Raw genomic sequence first — 21,759 nt, 5'->3', positions numbered from 1 at the left:
GGCAGGAAATTTAAACCCTCGCATTTACAAAACTCAACCTAAGGAACAGAAATAATATCACTGCACTGAAACCAACTCACTCCCAGCGAACGACGAGCACGATACCGTCTCCAAAAGCGCGAGGAAGCTCCTGACTGCAGGGCTTTTAAGATGAGAACTTCAACCGCAGGGCACGAGGCCCGTCCAGCAGCAGAGCCAGGCGCGGGCTGCCTGACTGCGGCATAAAGGCTAATTATAAACTCATTTTAAAGGATTCACGACTCTGATTAAACCTTTGCTCCAGCCTGAAATTTACTGTGGCACAAAATATCTCTGAATGCAGGGTGCCTCTTCCCATTCTCTAGAAAAGAAACAACAAAATCAATTATAAGGGGAAGAAATGGTTTTGAAGTTCTCAGATTAAAAATAATAGTTGCTATTTAAGCATTTAAATACCTTTAAAATTATGCTGCTTTTAAACCCAGATTGTAGAGCTCACTAGTCCATAAAGTCAAACAGCATCTGTAGTCATAAAAATAACGATTATAACAATCAGCTTGTTTAAATTAGGTGACTCGTGCTGGACACACGTGAGATGTTCATAAAGACCTGGGAGAGAGCAACTTGCGACCGGCTTCTATGATGCCGATCATCGCTGCTCGGTCGCTGCCTGGGAAGGCAACCGTGCGGAGAACTGGGAGGCACAACGCCGCTATTCAGCTCTTTTGTGGGAACCAAAAGCCTTCCCAGGCCTGGATGCAAGGCCGGGCAGGGTGGCACTGGTAGAGGGGGGCATAGGAAGCTTAAAATGAGAACAAGAATAATCAGGTGCAACAGCGACCGCTTCAGTCATGTAAAGCCATTCCCCGCTCGCAGAATTGTTAAAGCTGCTGGGATTAACCAGCACCAAATTTACCCAGCGATGGGAAATGGTACTGACGCATCCAGAGCTCTCCAAGAACATGGAATTGAAAGCCAAGGACAAAGCATGGAGAGAAGGCTCTGCTCTGCAAGGGCCCTGCTGATGAAGTTAGCCAAGAACGGGGTTTGGTTATGCTTTCTTTTAAAGGCTGTTCTGTTCTCCAAGGACAAAATCCATTCCATCTCAGCAGCTTCTGCTCAGAATCAGGATCACTCTGTTCCACCGAGGAACAAGAAGAAACGCTGCACAAATGCTGAGAAGAGCTGGGAGAAGCTCGTTGCAATGCATTACGCAGCAGTTTAACACAGCGACAGCAGGGAAAACAGATCACTAGGAAAGATAGAGTATCGTTGCGAGATAAAGGATGTGTACATATGCGTATGCACACTCCCACCAACACAGCCCAGCATCTAAATACATTTCAACATCTTCCACAAGACAGCAGAGAAAGGTATATCTATTTTTGTTCACCTCCTCCTTTCATTGCACTGGCAAACAAACAACTCACCTGAGCTGCAGGGACGGGAAAGGAGACGGTTTTTCCAACATGTAACTTGGCTTTACTCCACCTTATTGTAAATGCACCACAACCCCTATCCATCCTCTGCTCTCATCCCAACCTCTAACTGGATTTGGAGCTTTCCTGCATCCAAACAGCTGCCTGGGTGAAGCTTTCCTAGCCCAGAAAGTCCCCCAAGCACAAGCCAGGTGATGCTGCCTGGGGAGGGGGTGCAGCTGCAGCCGGTGCCTGGCGGAAGGGAGGAGAGGGATCCCACCACACGCTGCACGGCAAATCTAACGAGCTCCCGGAGAACAACCTCGAAGGAAGGGTATCAGCAGCGGGTAAGGAAAGCGATGGAAATACCAAACGCAGCATGAGCACGCTCCTTTCACTGATATAGAGGAGTCTTGTACTTTAAACATTCATCTTTCTTTCCTAGAATCTTATCCTTACCTTTCCAGCAGAACCTGATAGGTAAGAAGAGCTGAAACTCTTGTCAAAGGCCTGGAGACCTATATATTTTCACTCTGGAGACCTATAAATTTTTGCTACAACCAGCTGGATTTACAGCACAGCCCATGGCTTGATTTTCTTGTAATCATTACCCGCTGCTAAGGCTGGAATTCCTAAGAAGCTCACAGGCCCCAGAGTGCTAAAGCCAGGACCAGTTTTCCAGAGAGCTCAATATCCAGATTCTCCTAGAGTGACAAACATGTTCCAGTTCCGGCTGGTCAGATCCAGGGCTGAATTCTTTGGATGATGCAGAGAAGCATCACACAGAACAAGTCTAAGAGATGCAGTGTTTCCTGTACTTCCGAATTGGCCACAGCAGGATCTTCTACAGGGGACAAAAGGCCCCTTGACTTGTGCAGACACACTTCCGCTATTTGACAATGCCGTGTTTTTTCCAGCATTGCTTAGCTTGGTTAGCAGACTTTCTTGTGATGTTGGCATAAAAGCACCGTACGGGCCATTAGAGCCGCGCTTTCTCATCTAAGAGAGTGTCAGTTTGCTGTGCTGTGCTCAGCGATGGGATAATGCAGTGTTTCATTGGAGACCTGAATCCAAGGCAGAGTGGATTAATGAAGAGTGGATTGCTGCTACTCAACAGAATACTTCTCACAGCGTGCGACGGTTCCCTTAATGCACTGTGCTGTTCATTGACAAGTTTATTTGCTCTAATACAAATGGTATTTGCAAAATTGGCTCATGATAGGTCCCGTTGCGCTGATATCCGATACGACCAGACAGTTATAAAAGAGTGCATAAAATTACATAAAGGGTTTACACCCTCTGTGCTTACCCTGAGCAGATCCTGACCGCATCGGGAGAAATTGCCTCCCACCCTTGCACATAAAACTTTGATCTCTAATTGTCAGTGCTACATTTTCTTGACATTTTCCTCTACCACAAAAGACTGCCCAGGAGACTGGGCTGCACAGCCCTGCCTGGTACAGGCTCTCAGACCTGTGGGTTTGATAGGGGACCATCTTTCGCTTTTAACCCTTGCAATCTTTAAAAGGATTAAGAGATGTGACACCAAAAACCTCTGCATCTTGTCCAGAGACAATTACAGAATAGAATCATGGAATGGTTTGGGTTGGAAGGGATCTCAAATTCACTTAGTTCCACTCCCTGCCATGGGCAGGGACACCTCCCACTGGATCAGGGGCTCCAAGCCCCATCCAACCTGGCCTGGAACCCCTCCAGGGATGGGGCAGCCAACACTGCTCTGGGCACCCCGGGCCAGGGCCTCCCCACCCTCACAGCAAAACATTTCTTTCTCATATATAATGTTTGGGGGGTGGCAAAAATAGCAACAGGCCAAGTGCAGGGGTACCCATCAACACCAAGAGACAAACTCCTGGTTTACGTCAGGAGCACTTCTCTTCCACTGACTAAAATCATGCTAAGCTAAAGGTTTCTCACCTTTTCCATGCGATGTTTCTATGGTCCACGTGCAGTTCAAGTTATTTGGATAAAAATCAGGGAAGCCTGGGGATAAGATGGTACCACTGGAACCACGGATGTAACCTCCACAGAGAGCTGCAAAAAGGAGAAAGAATTAAAGAAATGAAACCCCATCAGCAGCCAGGAGAGTATCAGTTCTTCTGAACATCAAAACAAAGCCCAACCCATCTAAGTCAAACAAAACACACAGACGGAATGTCACTGCAAAGCTCGGGATTGCTGCTTTGCTTTTGCCACAGATCTGCAATGACGCGTTTGCCATCTCCTGCAGATGCCACCTCTGCACCTCTTACCCTCGCAGCTGGGCAGAGGCCGGCTCCACTGGAAGTTTGGCTCACACTCCAGGGCTTCGTTGTCGCTCAGGGTGTAGCCTGAATCGCAGCTGAATGTCACCAGTGCTCCCACGTAGAAATCATTCCCGTGGCGCTGGCCGTTTACTGGGATTCCCGGATCCAAGCAGTGGTCGGACTGGAGCTTCACAGCTGTGGCAAGCAAACCCACCCGTGTGAGACCACTCAGTGGATGAAGATCCTCTGCAAGGGGTGGTCAGCCCCTCATATGAGCTCATTCAAGGTCACAGAATCATAGAGGTTGGGAAAGCTCTCTAAGCTCATCCAGTCCAACCATCAGCTCAACCCCACTGTGCCCACTAAAACACGTCCCCAAGTGCTATGTCTACGGGCTTTTTGAACCCCTCCAGTGATGGAGACACCACCACTGCCCTTGGCAGCCTCTTCCAATGCTTTGCCACTCTTTCGGTAAAGAATTTCTTCCTAATATCCAATATATAACACCCCCGCTGATGCAACTTGAGGCCCTTTCCTCTCATCCTACCGCTTCTTACTTGAGAGAAGATTTGTCCTTAGGAGAAGTCCTACTGATTACGCCCAGCGCAAGAGGCTGAAACGGACAGAGGAACTCAACTCTGCCTCCCAAAAATCAATAAAATTCTGTACATGCTAAAATAAAAAACTCTAAACAAGCAAGATGGTCAAAAAGTAAAAGCTGCTGCTTCCCTTGCAGTAGCTCCACGTTCTCCAATCACCGCAGCAGCACTAACTGCCTGGCAGAGGGGAGAAGCGAGTCCAATGGGCCTCTGATTGAGCCCATTGTGCTGCTGGAGAGCACGTAATTACATAAATAACCGGCACTTACTTTCATATCGGATCTGAAAGCCTATGTCGGAGTGGCTTTTGTCAGTGGTGAAGAGGAGGTAGAGGTAGTTGCTGGTGCTGATGAGGAACTGAGGCACCTGAGTCCCATCATAGACACCTATCAACGGGGAAGAATAGGACCGGCCATCTCGTACTTCCAGGGTATCATAATTCACCTCTGTCTTAAACCTGAAAGGGACACAGGAATCCGCCTGTGAAAAGCCAGCAGGGCTCATTTTCCTGTATTTCAGCCCTGAATGTGCTCTAATGACTAGAAGGCAGCACAGGCCACGGGGCAACACGGGGGTCCGTTCCTCCCGCCTGAGCATCTCTCAGAGGACACGTTGCTCCCCTCCTCTGCATTTTGGGTTCTTTCTGATGCATCTCCTGCTTCATCAGCTGACGCTGAACAGGCTTTGCAGCAACAAGCGGCTTATGCTACGTGAGCAACCACCTCTGAGACACACAGACCCAGGTTCAAGAGAGCACAGCCCTCCTCCAACAGGGAAATCTAGGGCAAGTCAAGAGACTCGGCACTCCAGGGCCTCACTTCTCTCTGGCAAGAAGAGCACGTGGGAGCTCAGGCTCCAAAAACGTGTCCTACGTGTGTCTAAAATAGCACTGCAAATTAGCAGGAGTTAGTCAAAACAAGAAGGGAAAAATCACCATTTTCCACCTTTTCTTCTTGAATGTTCAGTGAATTTTAATGGCTTGTCAAGAGTTACTTAAAAAAGAGAAAAACAGAGAACCTCCCTGCAAAAAACACCGCGCTGAGCCGTTTTTGCTCAGGGGGTGGCTGCAGCCCAGCACCACTGGAAGCACCAAAACCAACCACACGTAGGAAACTTTTGAGAAGTCCAGTACCTGTCAAACGTGATCTTGATGGGGTAGCCCGGCTGGGCCTCGATGACCCACGCGCAGCTCAGCGAGTCCTTGTAGAAGCCAGGCCAGCCCGGGGACAGGATGGTTCCGCTGGGCGATGTCAGATGGCCCCCGCACGGTGCTGAGGACAAGGAAAATGGCAGAATTCAGATTAAGAGCACCACGGGAGCTGTAGTATGATCAGACGTACCCCTCCTTGCCAGGCAGGATTGTCCTGCCCTGCCACAGCTTTCATAGAATCATTAAGGTTGGAAAAGACCTCCAAGCCTATCCGGTCCAACTGTCAGCCCAACCTCACCGTGCCTACTAACCCATGCCCTGAAGTGTCATGTGTAGAAGCTTTTTGAACCCCTTCAGGGATGGAGACTCCACCACAGCCCTGGGCAGCTTCTGTCAGGGCTTCACCTCTCTTTTAGTAAAGAGATTTTTCCTAATATCCTATCTATACCTCCCTTGGCGCAACTTGAAGACAATCCCTTTTATCCTATCACATGTTACTTGGGAGAAGAGATCAGCACCCACCTTGCTATAACCTCCTTTCGGGTAGCTGTAGAAAGCAATAAAGTCTCCCCCCAGTCTCCTCTCCTCCAGGCTAAACAGCCCCAGGTCCCTCAGATTTCATACATTATTGTTTCTCAACGTTAAAAATCAGAACCTGATGAGATGACCACACTAGCTGGTAAGAAATTGCCTTTTCAGCTTAAACGGAAGACGTAGCAGCCTGCTGCTGTATTTGTGGGAGTCAGCGTCCTGACCTTGTGCAGCGGCTCCAAGGGGACAGAGTATAATAATTATTATCAGATAAAAAACCAAAGAAAACTGCAAGGTCGGTTTGCATTCCAGTAGCTGCAGGTGCCAGAAAATCTTTCATATCTCTGGTAATTGAGTCATGTCTTTTCTTCCACGAGGGACATCACAAGACTATGGCATTTATTCCACATCAGTGTCCCTTGGGCCATTAGCAGAAGCTGAAGGCATATTATCATCCCTCCCGGAAAAAGGACACTGGATCTGATGGACCAGAGGTACAAAACCCTACAGTCCTACAGAACTGCAGTGAATTGTCCTTTAGAACCCAAACAGGATGGAAAAGGGCGCCTGTTCTGGTGAGTCTGCGTTCCTCCTGCTCAGCGCTCTGCAGGATCCATCACCCAGGTGTTTCTTCATGTCCCGCTGAGTTGTCACCGATGCCGGTCACACGTGGTACCCGCCGAGTCCTCACGGACCTCAAGAACCCTGCTCCTCCTCAGCGGCGCCCGAAGGCTCTGCTCAGCGCCAGCCTCTGGGTGAGCTTGGCACAAAGGCTATGGAATGTCACGCTTGCTGTGACCTTAAATACCCACATGAATCTGGGCCTAAAACCTTCCCTGCTGACCTGAAGGATGCCAGATGACAACTGGATCCCAACCAATTATTTATGAACGAGAGGCTCATTTCCGCCCCAATGCTCCATAATTTCCTGTCGGGATCTCTACCCATCTTTCAACGCCATCTTTTTCAACTCTATCCATTTTCTCAAGTGGTAAACAGCACTTCAGATCTCCGGACCTCCTCTTTTGTTAAAAAGGCTAATTAAAATGTACGCTTAACCGAGTGCATCCTGAGGGGTGAGTCACAGAAACCACCACTGCGATCACAGAGAAAAGCACAAGTTAATGGCCTAAGGTTATCAAAGCTTCAGAAGATGAAAGTTGATTAGAAGTGTAGTATTTAATGTATGTTTCCCTTCTACACTTGGAGATACATAAACTTCAAGGCTCCTAACTTTGAAAGTAATGGAAATCCTGAATCAACCCCAGAGACATTTCATTGTCAGCTGCTTGCTCAAGATTATACAAGAATATAAAAAAGTCCAGCTTCTTATCGCATAAAAGTTACTGAGCACAATGGATACCTTCTTCCTTCAATCTGAAAGACAATGGGCTAGATTGTGCGCTCTCTGCCACTCACCCACTTGAGCAATGCATGAGCAATTACTGACATTATTTCTCAATATTGCAGCGCTATTCTCAATAGTGCAGTGCTTGTTATTCAAATCGCTGTAAATACCAGCACAGGGCACCGCTTCCCCGAGTGCAGAGGGCAGAGGAGGACATTTCACTTCTAATGAGCTCTTTCTTCACTTCTCTTTTCCATAGTAGAAGCATTAAAGGACAAGGAGAAAGCTTTAAAAGCTGTATTAAAGCCTTTAATTCAACCCACCTCCCTCATTTCTAGGTTGGCTCTCATAGCTGATGTGGCGAAGAAATGTAAATTCAAAATTTATGGCTCTCACCTGCTGGAATCTGTTAGACGGGAATGATGCACACACTGACAGAGAGGCATTGAAGGTACGTGCGTGCGTACGAATGTTTAAGCCAAGGTTTGCACCTTTTGCTTCTTTCATTATACATTTTACCGATATCAAAATCAGGACAGAAAGAATATCACTATGTATCTTCCATTCTCTGTTCTTTAATTCTCTTCGTGACAAGACGAGCGGGGAAGCTTTTAGTCATCAGTAAACCAAAGCCTTTTATTATTGTTATTAGAAAAACACCGGTTGTAACAAGAACTGAGCTAATAAAAATAATCCCCATCAATCACTGCACAAAAAAATTAGAAAACAAACTGATTTCAGTGCTGAGGGATTCCTGGGCAGGCGCTTCCTCCTAAGCCAACTCTTCTGTGCAGACAGAACCTTCCAGAGCTATGTGAAATCCTGGCCATAACTGAGAAGCTGAGGGTGAGAATCAGAGGCCAACAGTCCTTCAGCTCTGAACAACAGCTGCCTCTGCCTACACGATGGCAAAAGGCCTCCCGCAAGCCCAGCAACAAGAAATCTGACTCGGACCCCGACAGACAGAGCCGTGGCGCTTTTTCCTGATCATTCTCCGTGTTGGGTGCGTGGGCAGACTAGTAGAAAAGATGACAAAACTTACCTTCACATCTGAGCACTGCGTTGTTCCAGACCACGTTTCCTTCCTTCAGGATGCAGGTGATGGTTTCCGAGCCGTGGGTTCGAATGAAGCCCTCGTCGCAAAGGAAGGACACGGAGCTGCCCAGCTGGAGGCTGTCACCAAACCGCTTCCCGTTCACGGGCACGCCGGGGTCAGGGCACTCGTTATGTCTGAATGCTGAGAGAAAGACAGGAGAACAGTGAGTGACTTGCTTCCTCCACTCTATCCAACTCAAAAATAAGTAGGTCAGACACAAACTTAGGAATTAAATAATAGTTTCATGCCTTTACTACGGAGACAAGAGAGGTTCTGTGATTCCGTGTGTGTGATTTTGCCCCGGACAGGGAAAACCACACAGCATGGACTTGAATTTGGCCCAACAAAACTATTCTGTTCCACACGGACAAGTCAGGCTACAGCAGAAATCCTCTTCTCTGAGCTGCTAAGACAACCCAGTACATGTTCCCACCACCCGACCTCTCATCTTGGTGAAGCCACTCACAGCTTGCTGCTCCCTGTCTACTGCAAGAGTTCATTTGCAAACTCAGAGAGGAAGGGTGGGATTATAACCACTTGCATCTGAGAGGAGCTGAGATCCCAGGGCCAGAAACGGCCCTGCAGAACCAAGTTATCTTAGAGACCTTTCACAGATGAACAAGCACAAATACGCAGAATAGCAGAAGAGTTTTAAGAGCTCTAAGAACACAGCAGTGCCTGCGTCTGCATAGAGGGGACATCATTTAGAAGTTAATGAGAACAGAAAATGGAGGACACGCAGCCATTACCCCTCCAGGCGTCGCAAAGGTGCGTACGGAACCGCACAGACACACAGCTCAGTTTGAAGACCTGTTCTTTTCCAGCAGTTAAAAACCAGGCCAGCCAACCAATCAGAAAGGGAGTCTACAGCCTTAATTGCCCATTAAGTGCATAATAATGTACTCTATCTTCCTGTGCTGGGAGAGGGTCTTCAGAGATGAGCAGCAGATGAAAGATTAAAGTCTCTGGATTAATTACATACACATTCTTTTAGTGTCTTTAATGCTCCTGACCACATTCAGATGAGTTCTGGATTTCCTACAGAGCATCCTTACTCTCTTACTATCTTGCTATAGGCACTGCTAAAGGGGGAAACACCGGCTGAGCCTGTTCCTCGTGCTCTTGGATCTGTCCCTCACAGCAACGTGTTGTCTCATCTCAACTGAAGGAGAGGATGGTAGGGTGTCTGAGAAAAGACTCCAGAGCTCCCTTTTGGATGTTCATGCAGTCAGAACAGATTAAGTCACAAGTACTCAAAAGTCATTTATAAAACCAAACAATTTGGCTTAAAAACATCTTCAGAGAGGGGAGAGTCTGGGACGCACCGGGGACGCGTACGGGAAGGCACTTCTCACACTTCTGAGTGAGGTGGCTCCCTGCTGGCAGCATCCAGGACTCAATCCTGGACACGCGACACAACCATATCGGAGCCACTCCATCTGATGAGCCTTCACCCCGCTGCAGTGTGGCAAATCGGTTCTTAAGACCTCTGTTTTTTTCCTAAATAGAGGATTTGCAATCATCACTAGAAAGGCTATTAATTTAGCTGTGCCACTGAAGGCTATTATAACAAAGTCATTTATCAGTTCTGCTGAATAGGTTTCATAATGCTCTTTAGAAAATTATAGGACAATGTGAGGATAAAATTACCATTGCGTTCATGTGAGATTTGAAGACTGGACTTACGTGAAGCCAAATAGATCTGTCGAAGCTCCAGTGCTTTACACTACAAGACACTGCTGTGTGTTTTCCTTTATCTTCAAAGCCTTGCATGCTTTTAGATGTCAGCAAACGATACTGGTATTGACTAATGAACACAACCAGCTAAGATCTAAGAGACCTGCATCAAGCTGCCCACAAAGCGCTGTCTCATCCCACTGAGCAGAAGGGAGGCCCAGAGAAGAGAGCAGAAAGCCCATCTCGCACAGCACGCTGTGGGCGGGTGGGAGAACACAAACCCTGGCTCCTCCATGGACAGATAATCCAGGGCCAAACTGTTTCTTTCACCGCTGGACAACACTTAAGCTTCGTAGCCAGGAAGAACTTGTGCAATCAGCTCTAAGCCTGAAACCAATCCTCAATCATCCACCTACAAATCTAAAATAATCCGCAATTTTCACTTACTCTGGAGCTGCAACCGTTTCAGTGAGATCAAACTCTCACACTTTCATCTCCAATGAGAATTTAGAGCTCGAAATGAAAACCAGAGGGAAGGATGGGGCACTTACTGGTGAAGGTTATGTTGAAGCCTCTCTTCTCCATGGAGTGGTCGGTCTGGAACTCCAGCCTGGCGACGTGACCGCTGCTGGTCAGAGAGGAGGGGATCTGGTTTCCTGAGAAGGTCCCCAGCACTGGAGATTCAGCAGTCCCACCATCCTTCACGGCTAGGAAATCAAACTGAGGCTCCACATCAAAATCATTGAAAGCCAAGTGAATTCGGCTCTCGGGTTTAGCTATAATTAACCAAACACAGTGCAAGCTGCTTCCATATTCTTCAGGGTAATTTGGTGACAGCACAATCCCAGATGGGGTGGTGAAGTTGAAAAAGCAGGAAACTGCAATAAGAAATCACCATCAATCACACAGCACGGTGCTCCCATGAGCTGCTCTGCCGCCTTTCCCCCTCCCCTTTATCCCTCGAGCTGGGCGATTCCCGCAAGTTCCCAACTGCTTTGCTTCTCTGAGACGATTAAAGAAAGGAAGGGCTCAGTGCTCCATTCACTGCATGGTGTCAGTGACTTATTTGCACGGGGAAGAAGTGATTTCCAAGTGGGCTCCAGCCCCGGGTTTGGTTGATTTGCAATTTTCCAGTCCTGCCCCCTTTTCCTATCATGTGCTTCCTTGGATCTGTGTAAGCTTTGGGCCCTGCACAGCAGAGCACGGGTTTCTTTTTTATTGCACAAAGAAAATGTCACTCAGCCAGGTGGGGATTCGGTATTTTGCAGGAAAACCTTCATATCCCTGAGAGGAAACCTAAGGGGAAATCAAACGCGTGACTGCACCTCGTGCTAAATAAAACTGTCGTCAAAGCAGTTAGCCTTAAGAGCACAAACGCCTTCTTTGTTGTGGGCACAGCTCAGCACAACCCCCAAAGCGCGGGGTAGGGACCCAGCTTGGCTGTTGGCCCCCCCAGACCCCTCCGCCACCCACACTGAGGCTTTTTAGTCTCAAACGCTGGCGGAGGTGCAGATGCACCTGTGTGCAGTGCAGACTCCTCCGGAGTTGCTTCAAAATCTGCACTCTGAGCTTACCTTTCCGCTGGCTAAACGCGGGTTCCACCTGCGCTCCTCCACAGAGGGGACTGCGCCCAGGCAGCCCCACGGCACCTGGACAAAGTCCTCGCCTTTGGGCCATCCCTACGCTGTATTCAACATTTATACCATACAGCAACAAAGCGCCAACTCCTTTGAGAAGGAGCTGTGAATTGATTTGCCTTTGTCTCTCGCCTTGGGCAGCTCTGTCCCAAACGAGCACTGAAAAAATGAAAGCTGTCAGTTGGTTTTGGTGTTGATATTGCTGCACCGGGCAAGGCACAGCTCAAGAACCAACCCGAGCTTCCCCCAAGTGCCAGGGGCTTGGACAACTCCAAGGAAGCGCTGGCAGGCTGGAATCTGCAGCCCAAGCGCAGGGGCAGTTCCCCTTCCCAGGACAAATAAATCACTGACTCCTGCTGGGCTCGCATGTCACCAAAAAGAGGCATCAAATTCAACTGCCATTCCCATTAAAATAATTAAAACCAGTCTTAAATGAAGTTGAGGGGAAGAACGCATACGAAAATAATCTTTAGCTCTCAAGGGGTTTCAATATATACTGTATTTCAGCTGACAAGGTCCATTAGATTGGAAAAGCAAGACTGCCTTTTAAGTGGTACCTACCCAATGTTCTGATATTTTATGTATGTATGCTTTACTCAGCTTTTTCCCCACCATCACCCTTGGTAAAACCCATTACTTGGAACATACATCTCTCTAATTCCTGGGAAAAGGACATCGCGCAGAGGATGAGACTGGTTTTAGTTTGGCATTTATACAATTATTTGGTTCACTGCTCACCCTCCCCCTGTTATTTTCCTTCTGTCTCCCTTCAACACTTAATGGTTTCGGATCAAGTAAGATGGACGTTACCATGACGTTATCAAGGCTGAGAGCTACACAATCTGTTCCCTGCTCTCAGCAACAATGAGAACAGATTAAAAAGAAAACAAACTGCAAAATATCCTCAGGATTTTGGCTCTTTACGAGATGCTGAAATATCAAGGGATGCTGTCAAATAATTCTATCAGAATAAGCCTGGGATAATCTGCCCAGGAATAGTTATTGAAAACTAACGCATTCACACACAGAGGAGCATCTCGGCTGCAGGAACCCCTCCCAGCAGCGAGAGATGTCCTATCAATTTTTAAATCCAACGTGGCAAATCAGCATTCACACAGGACTCTGGTATCACACAGGCAGCAAGAGGTACAGTTCCGAGCGCCGCGATTACGGCCCAGGTTGGTGCTCGTTACGGGAAATAACAACAACAAAAACTCAGTGATGCAAGGAAGGGAAGCGAGGCGAGGGCAGGAGAGAAAATTAACCTCCGCGAGATAAAACAAAAAGAGAGATTAAAAAGTAATGGATAAAAACACTGACTATCTCCACTGCGGGCAAGTAAACGACTATTTCCATTTTCCATAAAACAAGGAGTGGAACAGACAGCCGAGTTGCTGCGGACAAAGGCCATGGTCCACGCAGCGCTGTCCCAGCCCATGCCTGGCACCATGGTCCAAGCTCTCCTCAGGGCACCACAGAGCCAGGCTTTGCCTCCCAGAGGAGCACATCCGAGCAACGATCGATCCCAAAGGTTCATTAACAAGACTACGGTGTCTGTGATAGGAAGATTTTCTGTATCTTTTTATGCAGGAGAGGCTTTTCTTCAGCGTGAACGGGGGCTTTGGGCTGGGGGAGCACTGGACGGAGCTGGTACTGGGCAACTCTGCTCAGAGCAGCTTTGCTGGACACTCAGATAAAGGCAGAAGGCGTCTAACAACGTGTCACAGACAGCAAAACGTGCTGTCGGAATGAAGATGATAGCACCCAGGAAAGGTGGAAGACAGATGAGTGCTACTTGTCTTGTGCATCCAAGGCAGTCAAGAACAAAGTGCCAAGGAGCAAGCAGGACTTGAGATGTGACAGACAGACAGAGAGCAGTCCTGCCGCCTGCTCAACAGGACCACCGAGTCAGGAATCACGCTGACGCCTTGAGCTAAGTGACGGAAATTAATATTCATTACCGTCGTTAAATGTTATGACAGGACATTTTGTTATGTGCATAGCATAGGTTCAAATTTATAAGCCCATACTGTGCTTTGTCAATAATGATTATTACTAACCAAGCAGTGCAAAAGCAATAAGAAAAATCCCTTTATTAAATACAGAAAAATAAATTACAGCAAAACTCGGTAGAAACGGAGTACCTATTGAAGCCAGTAAGCGCCACGTCACTAATGAACGAGTACGAGGTATTTATTCAAATTGTCACAAACATTATAAAGATTCTGCCTTTGTTTAGAGCAATAAATCAGGGAAGGAACACCTCCTTGCTTCTTGTTTTAGGAAGTTGAGTGGGGCACGTGGTTGTGGGATGAGGGCACTGCCCCACGGTCCCAACGTGAGATGCTCTTGGCCGAGCCAAGCACAGAGGCAGCCGACAGCCACTCCTCAGCAAAGCCGCTTGGTCCTGCGTGTCCGGCCAGGGGCAATTTCTGCATTTCTCCGGTCAGTTTAAGCACAACTTGCCTCTCTATCCTTCTGCCTTCACAAGATCCTGCCTTCTTGCAGACGGCCCCATTCCTCCTGCGAGGCATCATCCTGTAGGCGAGAATCCAGGGCTGCTCCGGGAGAGAGGACACACCTGCAACGCACAGGAATGGGAAAGGCACCAGGCTGAGGAGCCGAACGCAAAGCTGGGAATCGCTGTAATAATTTCAGTCTCCATGGAAACGATAACCCCCCCCTGACTTCTCTCTCAGCTTTTAGATACCATTCCCACGGACTCTGACCACTTGGAAGAGAGCTTGAAGACAACGATGGATTTTCTGCCTTACTTTTCCCTTTTAAGAAGATCCCTCCTCCAGGCATAACTTGGTGATGGACTGGAAAAATAGGACCTCAGCAGGAACCTGGTTAATAACCGGCATGCCTCACTCGGGGAAGTGTATGTCCTGAATAGCAAACAATGCTGGAAGCTCAGAGCACCGTTCAAGCTGTGAAACAAAGTGCTTTACATTTGGTATTTTCCTCTCTCTGTATCTGCTGTTTCAATAAACACATCTGCATCACAATGCATTTCCCTTCTTAAAACCTTGAGGCACCAACAGGGCGAGTGGGAGGGAAAGGAGTCTAGAGCAAATATTAACCAGGAGAACTTCCTTGTATTTCAGAGCTACGAAGTCTTCAGCTTTCTCTGATGGAGCGGCTGACAGTGCTGGCATGCGGCGAAGCAGGGGTGGGAGAGCAGGTATGTTAAGAATAATGGAAAATAGGCAGAGCTTGGGTAGCAGATCTTGAGGAAAACATCATCAGCAAACTTAAAATAGACTGCGCATGTGGAAGAGCGCTACAATTCCAAAGCAGGTTTCACTTCTACCCACTCAAAGCAGGAACGGTGATTGGGTGGCTGGGAATAACATTTCCTTAGACTTACTGGAAGATGCTGATCCCCACTAGGACAGTGTTGGGCTGGTGTCTGCCAGGGTTCCTGCAGCCATCTGTTATTCAGGAGGTGCTCCAAGGCTTCTGCACAAAGACAAGCTCCTTTTCCGTGTGCCCCTGTTTATTTTAAGGGAACTCTTCCCCCTCCCTGCAGTCTCTCTGGGGAATCGGTGGCCGAGTCCACAAAACGATGGAAGTTCCGTCAGTTTTTGGCAAAAGCCCCAAGTCAGTCTGGTAGTCTTGTTGTTGATGTGCCTCTCCTGTTTTGCTCGTCTGTGGTTTAGCGCTCGGAGCCGTCTGTCAAATGCTGCAACACCTTCGCCTTCTGCAGCCCGGGAGCTGCTCAGCAACAGGCAGGGACGCGACTCCTTCTCCACACAGTCCCACGGTCTCAGCACACCAAGTGCATGAAGGATGGTGGCTGGAACACCACCAAGGGTACGGCACCCATGGAGCGTGTAACTGTGATCAGGGCGCCGGCGGCTGCACATCGGTGACGGAGTGCAGCAGAGGGTGCGTGGGCAGGTTCAGCCACGTGTGAAGCTCCGCTCACCGAGAGCAAGAGGAAGAGCCTTAAAGATAAACTCACACACATCGACTCCACCTGGAACCTGGAAACGTCCCATTGCAGCTTTGTCAAACACCAACCCCACAAGTGAAGCATCAAAGTAAAATAAGGCAGACGTAAGGGAATGTCTCTGCAGACCTGACTGAAGGCGGCAACGTAACGCATGTCACATTCCCATTTTCCAGATATAGAGGAAGGGGACAGAGACAACCTCCTCGCCTAATAAAACCAGTAAGTGTCATTTCAGATTCAGGCTCATGTAAAGAGAAGCAACCCATCATGCTGAGCAATTGCTGTCAGGAAGACGGACAGATGCCTTGGCACAGGACGGCTCAGTTATAGCAGCATGAAACTCTTTCAGGGCAATGGTTTGACGGATTCAATCAGTGCAATAACAAGCATGGAGACAGCCCAACAAACCACATCCCCCTGATCAGTGCTGAGAGAGCAGCTGGGAGCACCTCTGGTGAGCAGAGTGCACAGCGATGTGGCCCCACACCACTGTGAAGTCCTCCACTCCGGCTCTCCTCACATCCAGGCTCTCTCTGCAGGAGGAGCATCCCTGCTGGGGACACAAGAGCTGCCCACATCTGCTGCACCACCACCAGAACCTCACCTCACGCCTCTGCCCTTCTCACTGCATCCTTCTTGCTGCATCACCACCAGAACCTCACCTCACGCCTCTGCCCTTCTCACTGCATCCTTCTTGCTGCAGCAGGCAGACGGCAGCAGTAGCCCCTAATGATTTATTAGAACGCGTGGAACAGCAGCTCGCAGCAGGAGCCTGCTGCCTCGGGCTCTGCAACTGCAGACAAAACTCACTGACAAAGGAACTCCAAGGAGAAAATCTGGTTTGAACCAGGTGGACGTCACCTTTCCTTGGGTAGAGACACCAACAATGGACAAGCGGCACACGCTGGAAGATGTGCAGTCTGTTGGAGGAAGCTCTCAAGGAAGAGCAGCAGGGACCGGTTAAGCAGCCGCCTTTTAAATGTGGAGAAAGGAGAATGGAAAGCTTTCATACAGGTTACACCAAAAAAAATGCCTGGGGGACAATTAGAACACAAGTAATTGTAATTAAGACGACGCTTAAGTGCATTCCTGCCCAGCGCAGTGATGAAACATATATGTCTACTCAAGCAAATGTTTAAATCTCAGTGCTTTGATAAACCGGGGCTGCAATGCAGAACACGGGCTTTGAGGGAAAGTGCCCTGCTTAATTTTAAGACCGGAATGGTCTTACATGGCTGCAACCGTGAAACAAGGTTGTTAACAAAAGCTACAAATCCCACATGTATACAGAGATCATGGTAATCCTGCCTTCATTTAATTTGCTTCCCTTACTGCCAGGGAAAGACTGGATCACAGCGGCTCAGGGGAACAGGCTGCAGGATAAGGAGCATTTCACCACCAATTTGCTGCTCTGAGCCCGACTCAGATGAAGGGCGAGCAGAAGGTGTTAATGGGTCCTGAAGGACACACATCTGTTGCACAAACGCAGAAAGCATCTAAGCCCTGGAAGCAGCCTTGGCAGGGGATGAGCCCGGCTCTTGGCAGGCTCTGGGCTGCACAGACCCAGCCCGCGCCCGGCTGCTTCGCAGAGGTCGGAGCTGGCAGGTTAAGGTTAGCCACCAGTTCCTTTTCCCAGCTTGGCTGGCGGAGATAGTCTCCCTCTGCCATCATATCAGGAAAATCGTATCAGGATGCTTCATGAAATCGTCTATCAAAAGAATAAAAGAACCCCAACCCACATGGCAAACCAGCCTGGAAATAAAATAAATAGAATCCCTACACTTCTTCCAAAACCCACCCAAAAGTAACTACATTCACAAGCAGAGACACAAGTCCAATGCCAGCTAGAAACCTGCCTGCAGCAGGAGGGAGAAACATTCCGTGAGTTAACAACAACTGCTCCATCAGCACAGCAAAAAGGAAGAGGAATTAACAATAGAAGAAATAACATGACAAGCACACAATGGATCTGATTTTGTTGTAAGAACGAGAGCCTGTGCTACAGTTCAGAAGTCTGAAACACTCCTTTATAATAAGAAAAACTCAATTCCTCTAAAAGAAAACTTTCTGGAATGTGCGATTAAAGAATTACTGGGCAATGACGATCATTCTGATCATCTCATCCACCCACCTCCTTCCTACAGACTGAAACAAGTCCTGCTTTCTACAGACCCCCAGGAAAAAAGTATCCGATCTCCATTTAGAAATGTTCAGGTATGGAGAACCCCCACCCTGCCCTCAGCGGAGGGCTCCAAGGGTTAACTGCTCTAGGAAGCTGTTATTCCTAAAAAGGCAAAGCACGCTTTTATCACTGCTAACTTAAGAGAGAAAACCAGGAGTAATCACCGCTAAAGAGAAGAGAGATTTTATACCGCTATGAAGGAAAATCAGATATTTAAAAGAGTGTGGAAATGCAGAAAATGGTAACGCCTCCAAAGAGGGCAATGGGGCAAACCTGCCGGAAGGATGGGGAGCCAACCCAACGGAGCCAACTCAAAGGCAACTCTCAACAACTCAAAGGACGTTGTTGGTGCCCAGTGTGGTCCGAGAGTCAACGCACCACTCACAACAAGGCAGCGCAGGTCTCCAGCGTTAGCGGGAAGAGCATTCCTTCACCCCACAGGAACAAACTCGGGAGGAGAAAAGGGGCTGTGGTTGAGGCTTTCAAGCGAACAAGAAAGGAAGAAAGCATAACATTTACTCCAAAGCTAGAGAAGGAAACACAAGAGTTTAACATAATTTCAATTGGAAATGCTTTGGAAAATGCCTTCTACTGTGTTTAGAAGAATATTATGCGTGACTGCTGCTCTAAGCAGGTCTATAATACAAAGAGGGTTTATAATAAAACAACAAAAAGAAAGCCACTGGAAACTTATGAAGATCCTAAAGGCACATCCTAAATGTAACCCCTGCTGTAATGACTATCAGGTCAATAGATGTAAAGTGTCTGCAGCCCAGGAGTACTCGAACAGCGCAGCCCTTCCATTTAAACACCCCCCACATCCCCACGTGTGCACATACGCGTCCCCAGCCTTTGTGGAGCTGCAGTCAAGCAGCACCAAACAAAGTCCCCTCCATTCAGTGCAAAATCCTTCACCCCTAGGTTTGCCCGATGCTTCGTCATCAAAATGTACAGACTGCTTCATTCCAATGTGTTTTATTTACCCTTAGAACACACGACGGGTCCAGAAAACTTGAAGTTTGCAAGTCTGACATCAAAGAACTGAGCCTGCATCAGAAAAAAAGCTGTTTTCAGAAATGAACTCTCCCAGAGCAATGGGCAGAGGATAGTTAAAACACGGCAAAAACTTTGCTTCATCCAGGCAGGCAGCTACAAAGGACACTGTTGTGGTGATGGTTTATGCCATAACCTAGCAGATAAAATGATGGCATCACTTGGCGCAAGTCAATCGTCCAGCTAAAGTTGCAGGAAAACTCTGGAGTTAGAGGTCACAGGCACACAGGGATAGGGCTGCGCGCAGGAGCAGGAGGGAAGGGATCGGGAGCCACTGGAGAGGAACAGCAAAAACCTCCTAAGCCCGAACTGCTGCAGAAACCCTCCAAGAGCACCATCCTCCCACAGAGGGGACGTCAGCTCTTCCGTTCCGCAGCGAGGAAACAAACCTTGAGAAATACATTTTGGTCATAGAAAATGTTTTTAGCAGAGCCTTCCATCGCAATAGTTCACATAAAACTCCGATAATGAGTTTTTCCCTCCTATACACGGATGTGTTTAAACAGTAATTCCAAGCATGCATCCAAAAGTTATGGCACTCCAGGAACGCCCCGCTCCCCGGTTATGTCTATCCAGGCTTTCATCACCGTTCTCACTGCAGTAACCAAACAACTCGCTGGCTTCCCATTATAGCTGTAATTATGGGCCGGTTCCCCATTTATAAGCTTAATAATCTCCTCAGCCACAGGTACTGTAGACTTCAGCTTGAATATTATATCCCTTCTGAGTTCCTACCATCAGCGTGCGAACTTCATCTAAACAGCACAATGGTTTTCTTTAGGTAACATTTATCCGCATGACATCTCTTAAGCCGATTTTGCTGTCCTTCAAGAATTCAAGGGAATTGAACACAGCTCGGTACGAAAGCAATGATTTGGGTTACCCTGGGCTATGAGAACTGCCTCAGCCTTTGACAGATAGCACAGGGCTGTAACTTTGAAAATACAAATGTCAGAGAGAAAAACGGGAACTACAAAGCTGATTCGAGCCCTACGAGGTGCTGCACAACAGGGAGGAGAGAGGTCGTTGCTATCCAGTCATCACTGCTACCCAGACACCCACCTCACGCAGAGCTCAGAGCACGGAGCGATGGATGATGGTGTTACCCTTCCAGCCACAGTGCTACAGGATCCCAGGCGCCGGGGAAGTTGTTTCAAGTATCTCAGCTCCGCAGAGATCGCCTGAACACACACAGCCAGGCCAGGGATACCAGTAAGGCGTTTGCAGAAGCCGAGCTAAGAAGGCCTTGCAAAGATCCTCATGTGCCCTCTATGCTCACTCGCGATGGTTATGGGATGCGATAGCAACAAAGAGGATGAAGACGGAAGGACTGTTATCAGGAAGGCGCAGACAGTCATGAATTAAGAAGCCGTTGCAATAAGCAGATGCATTACTTAAAATGGCTTGTGTTGCTTTGTCATCGAAGCCCCCAGGAAATGAGTTCTCCACAATAAATCCTGTCTGCTTGTAAATCATTTGGTCAGGACAGCAGGATGCACCATAGCGCTGTTTAATCTCCGCCTGCATTTGTCACGCTAGAATTTGCAGCCAGAATCAGCAGCACGGACTTGTTTGCCTATTCCAACTAGCAGCACATAAATCGGGTTACCTTATTTTCCCACCTCACACCCAAGACATTTAACGGCCTCCCAGCACTTACAGATGCCACTAATCCCACTGCAGATTTCATGCCAGGTTACACATTTTGTCATGTAACCTCTTCTGATTCATGCACACTAATACGATGCTGTCTAGAATAAAAGCAGGGGAATAAAGGTGTAGAGAGGGCTACGAAAGGCTTTTTCCATTGCCTACACATTGCCTTGTTGATTCATAAATAACCAAAGCTGGAAGGAATACAAAGGAATTAGTTTAACTATGAGATTCATGCCTGTGCTATGCTTCGGATGAACTGCTGATCCGGGCTTGACGTCATGCCCCTCTTCTATCTACAAAATACAACCCTACTTTACTGGAAAGCCTCCAATCCTCTCATACTGGGCACAAACTGTTTTATTCTCACTGCGAACTGTCAGCAGGAACCTCAACCAAACCCTGGGCTGTTCAAACTCATCTGAACTTCTGGGAGACGGAACAGCAGAAACCTCCTGGTGCGAAAAGCAGACTCGGTCTCACACTGCCCACTCCAAAGATAACCAGGGAAATTCCATTTTCCTCATCAGCACCTTCAGCTCATTCGCTATAAAGAAAACTGAGTAGGAAGGGAGTTGTGGCATCCGGAAAAGGACAGACTCACAAAATGATTGCTCCCTTTCCCCAAATAGACATTCTCAAACGCTCAGAGCTTAAATTAGTGTCTGAAAAGAAAAGCACTTACTTGAAAGTGGTTTCCCACGCTCTTCCATAAATTCCAAGGGCAGGGACACTAAAGCCCCCGCTTCTCCCCCAGCTCCTGAAGAGCTTGGACTCAGCTCTGCAGTACCAGGGTTTGCTCCCCCCACCGTGTGATCCCTTTGGTACGGATCAAGTCCTGCTATGCCGCAAATGAGCATTTTGTACTAGAATATCTAACACCAAAGTACGTATTTATCTGCACAGTGGATACGCACTACTAAAAATTAACATTTCTGTTTTCTCTCTATACTCTTTCCCTGCCCTTTTGCCCTCTGCCTGTGGCTGAATGGAATTTTCCTATTTTATGTCAGGTTCAGTGTCCCTCCCCTACCCCACAGCATCTGCTCAAAAGCATAGACTATAACGGATCCAACTAAGCGGAGATGACACAAAGGGGTTTGCTCGTCACCAACTGGGGAAAACACAGACAATTTTGTGAGTGTTGGTAATGTTCTACTACACAATGCTCCTGAGTGAAGGTTCAGTCGATGCAACAACACAGATTGCTC

The 21,759-nt window shown here is 47.9% G+C and overlaps 1 protein-coding gene across 3 annotated transcripts in view; it reads right to left on the bottom strand.

Annotated features, from left to right (window-relative positions):
• The window catches only part of CSMD2 (CUB and Sushi multiple domains 2), a 295,469-nt gene that overhangs the window by 105,243 nt on the left and 168,467 nt on the right, over positions 1 to 21,759 (bottom strand). For all 3 annotated transcript variants that reach the window (XM_054086316.1, XM_054086315.1, XM_054086317.1), the window contains 6 exons: positions 10,614 to 10,940; positions 8,332 to 8,526; positions 5,393 to 5,531; positions 4,530 to 4,717; positions 3,668 to 3,856; positions 3,333 to 3,449 (listed from right to left, as the gene is read on the bottom strand). In XM_054086316.1, coding sequence (XP_053942291.1) covers positions 3,333 to 3,449; positions 3,668 to 3,856; positions 4,530 to 4,717; positions 5,393 to 5,531; positions 8,332 to 8,526; positions 10,614 to 10,940 — 1,155 coding nt within the window. The remainder of the gene's footprint in view (positions 1 to 3,332; positions 3,450 to 3,667; positions 3,857 to 4,529; positions 4,718 to 5,392; positions 5,532 to 8,331; positions 8,527 to 10,613; positions 10,941 to 21,759) is intronic.

The sequence above is a fragment of the Cuculus canorus genome, chromosome 22 (genome assembly GCF_017976375.1).
Source record: "Cuculus canorus isolate bCucCan1 chromosome 22, bCucCan1.pri, whole genome shotgun sequence".
Lineage (NCBI taxonomy): Eukaryota > Metazoa > Chordata > Aves > Cuculiformes > Cuculidae > Cuculus > Cuculus canorus.
The sequence above is the reverse complement of the archived record's forward strand: the minus strand, read 5'-3'. Positions and strand labels throughout refer to the sequence as shown.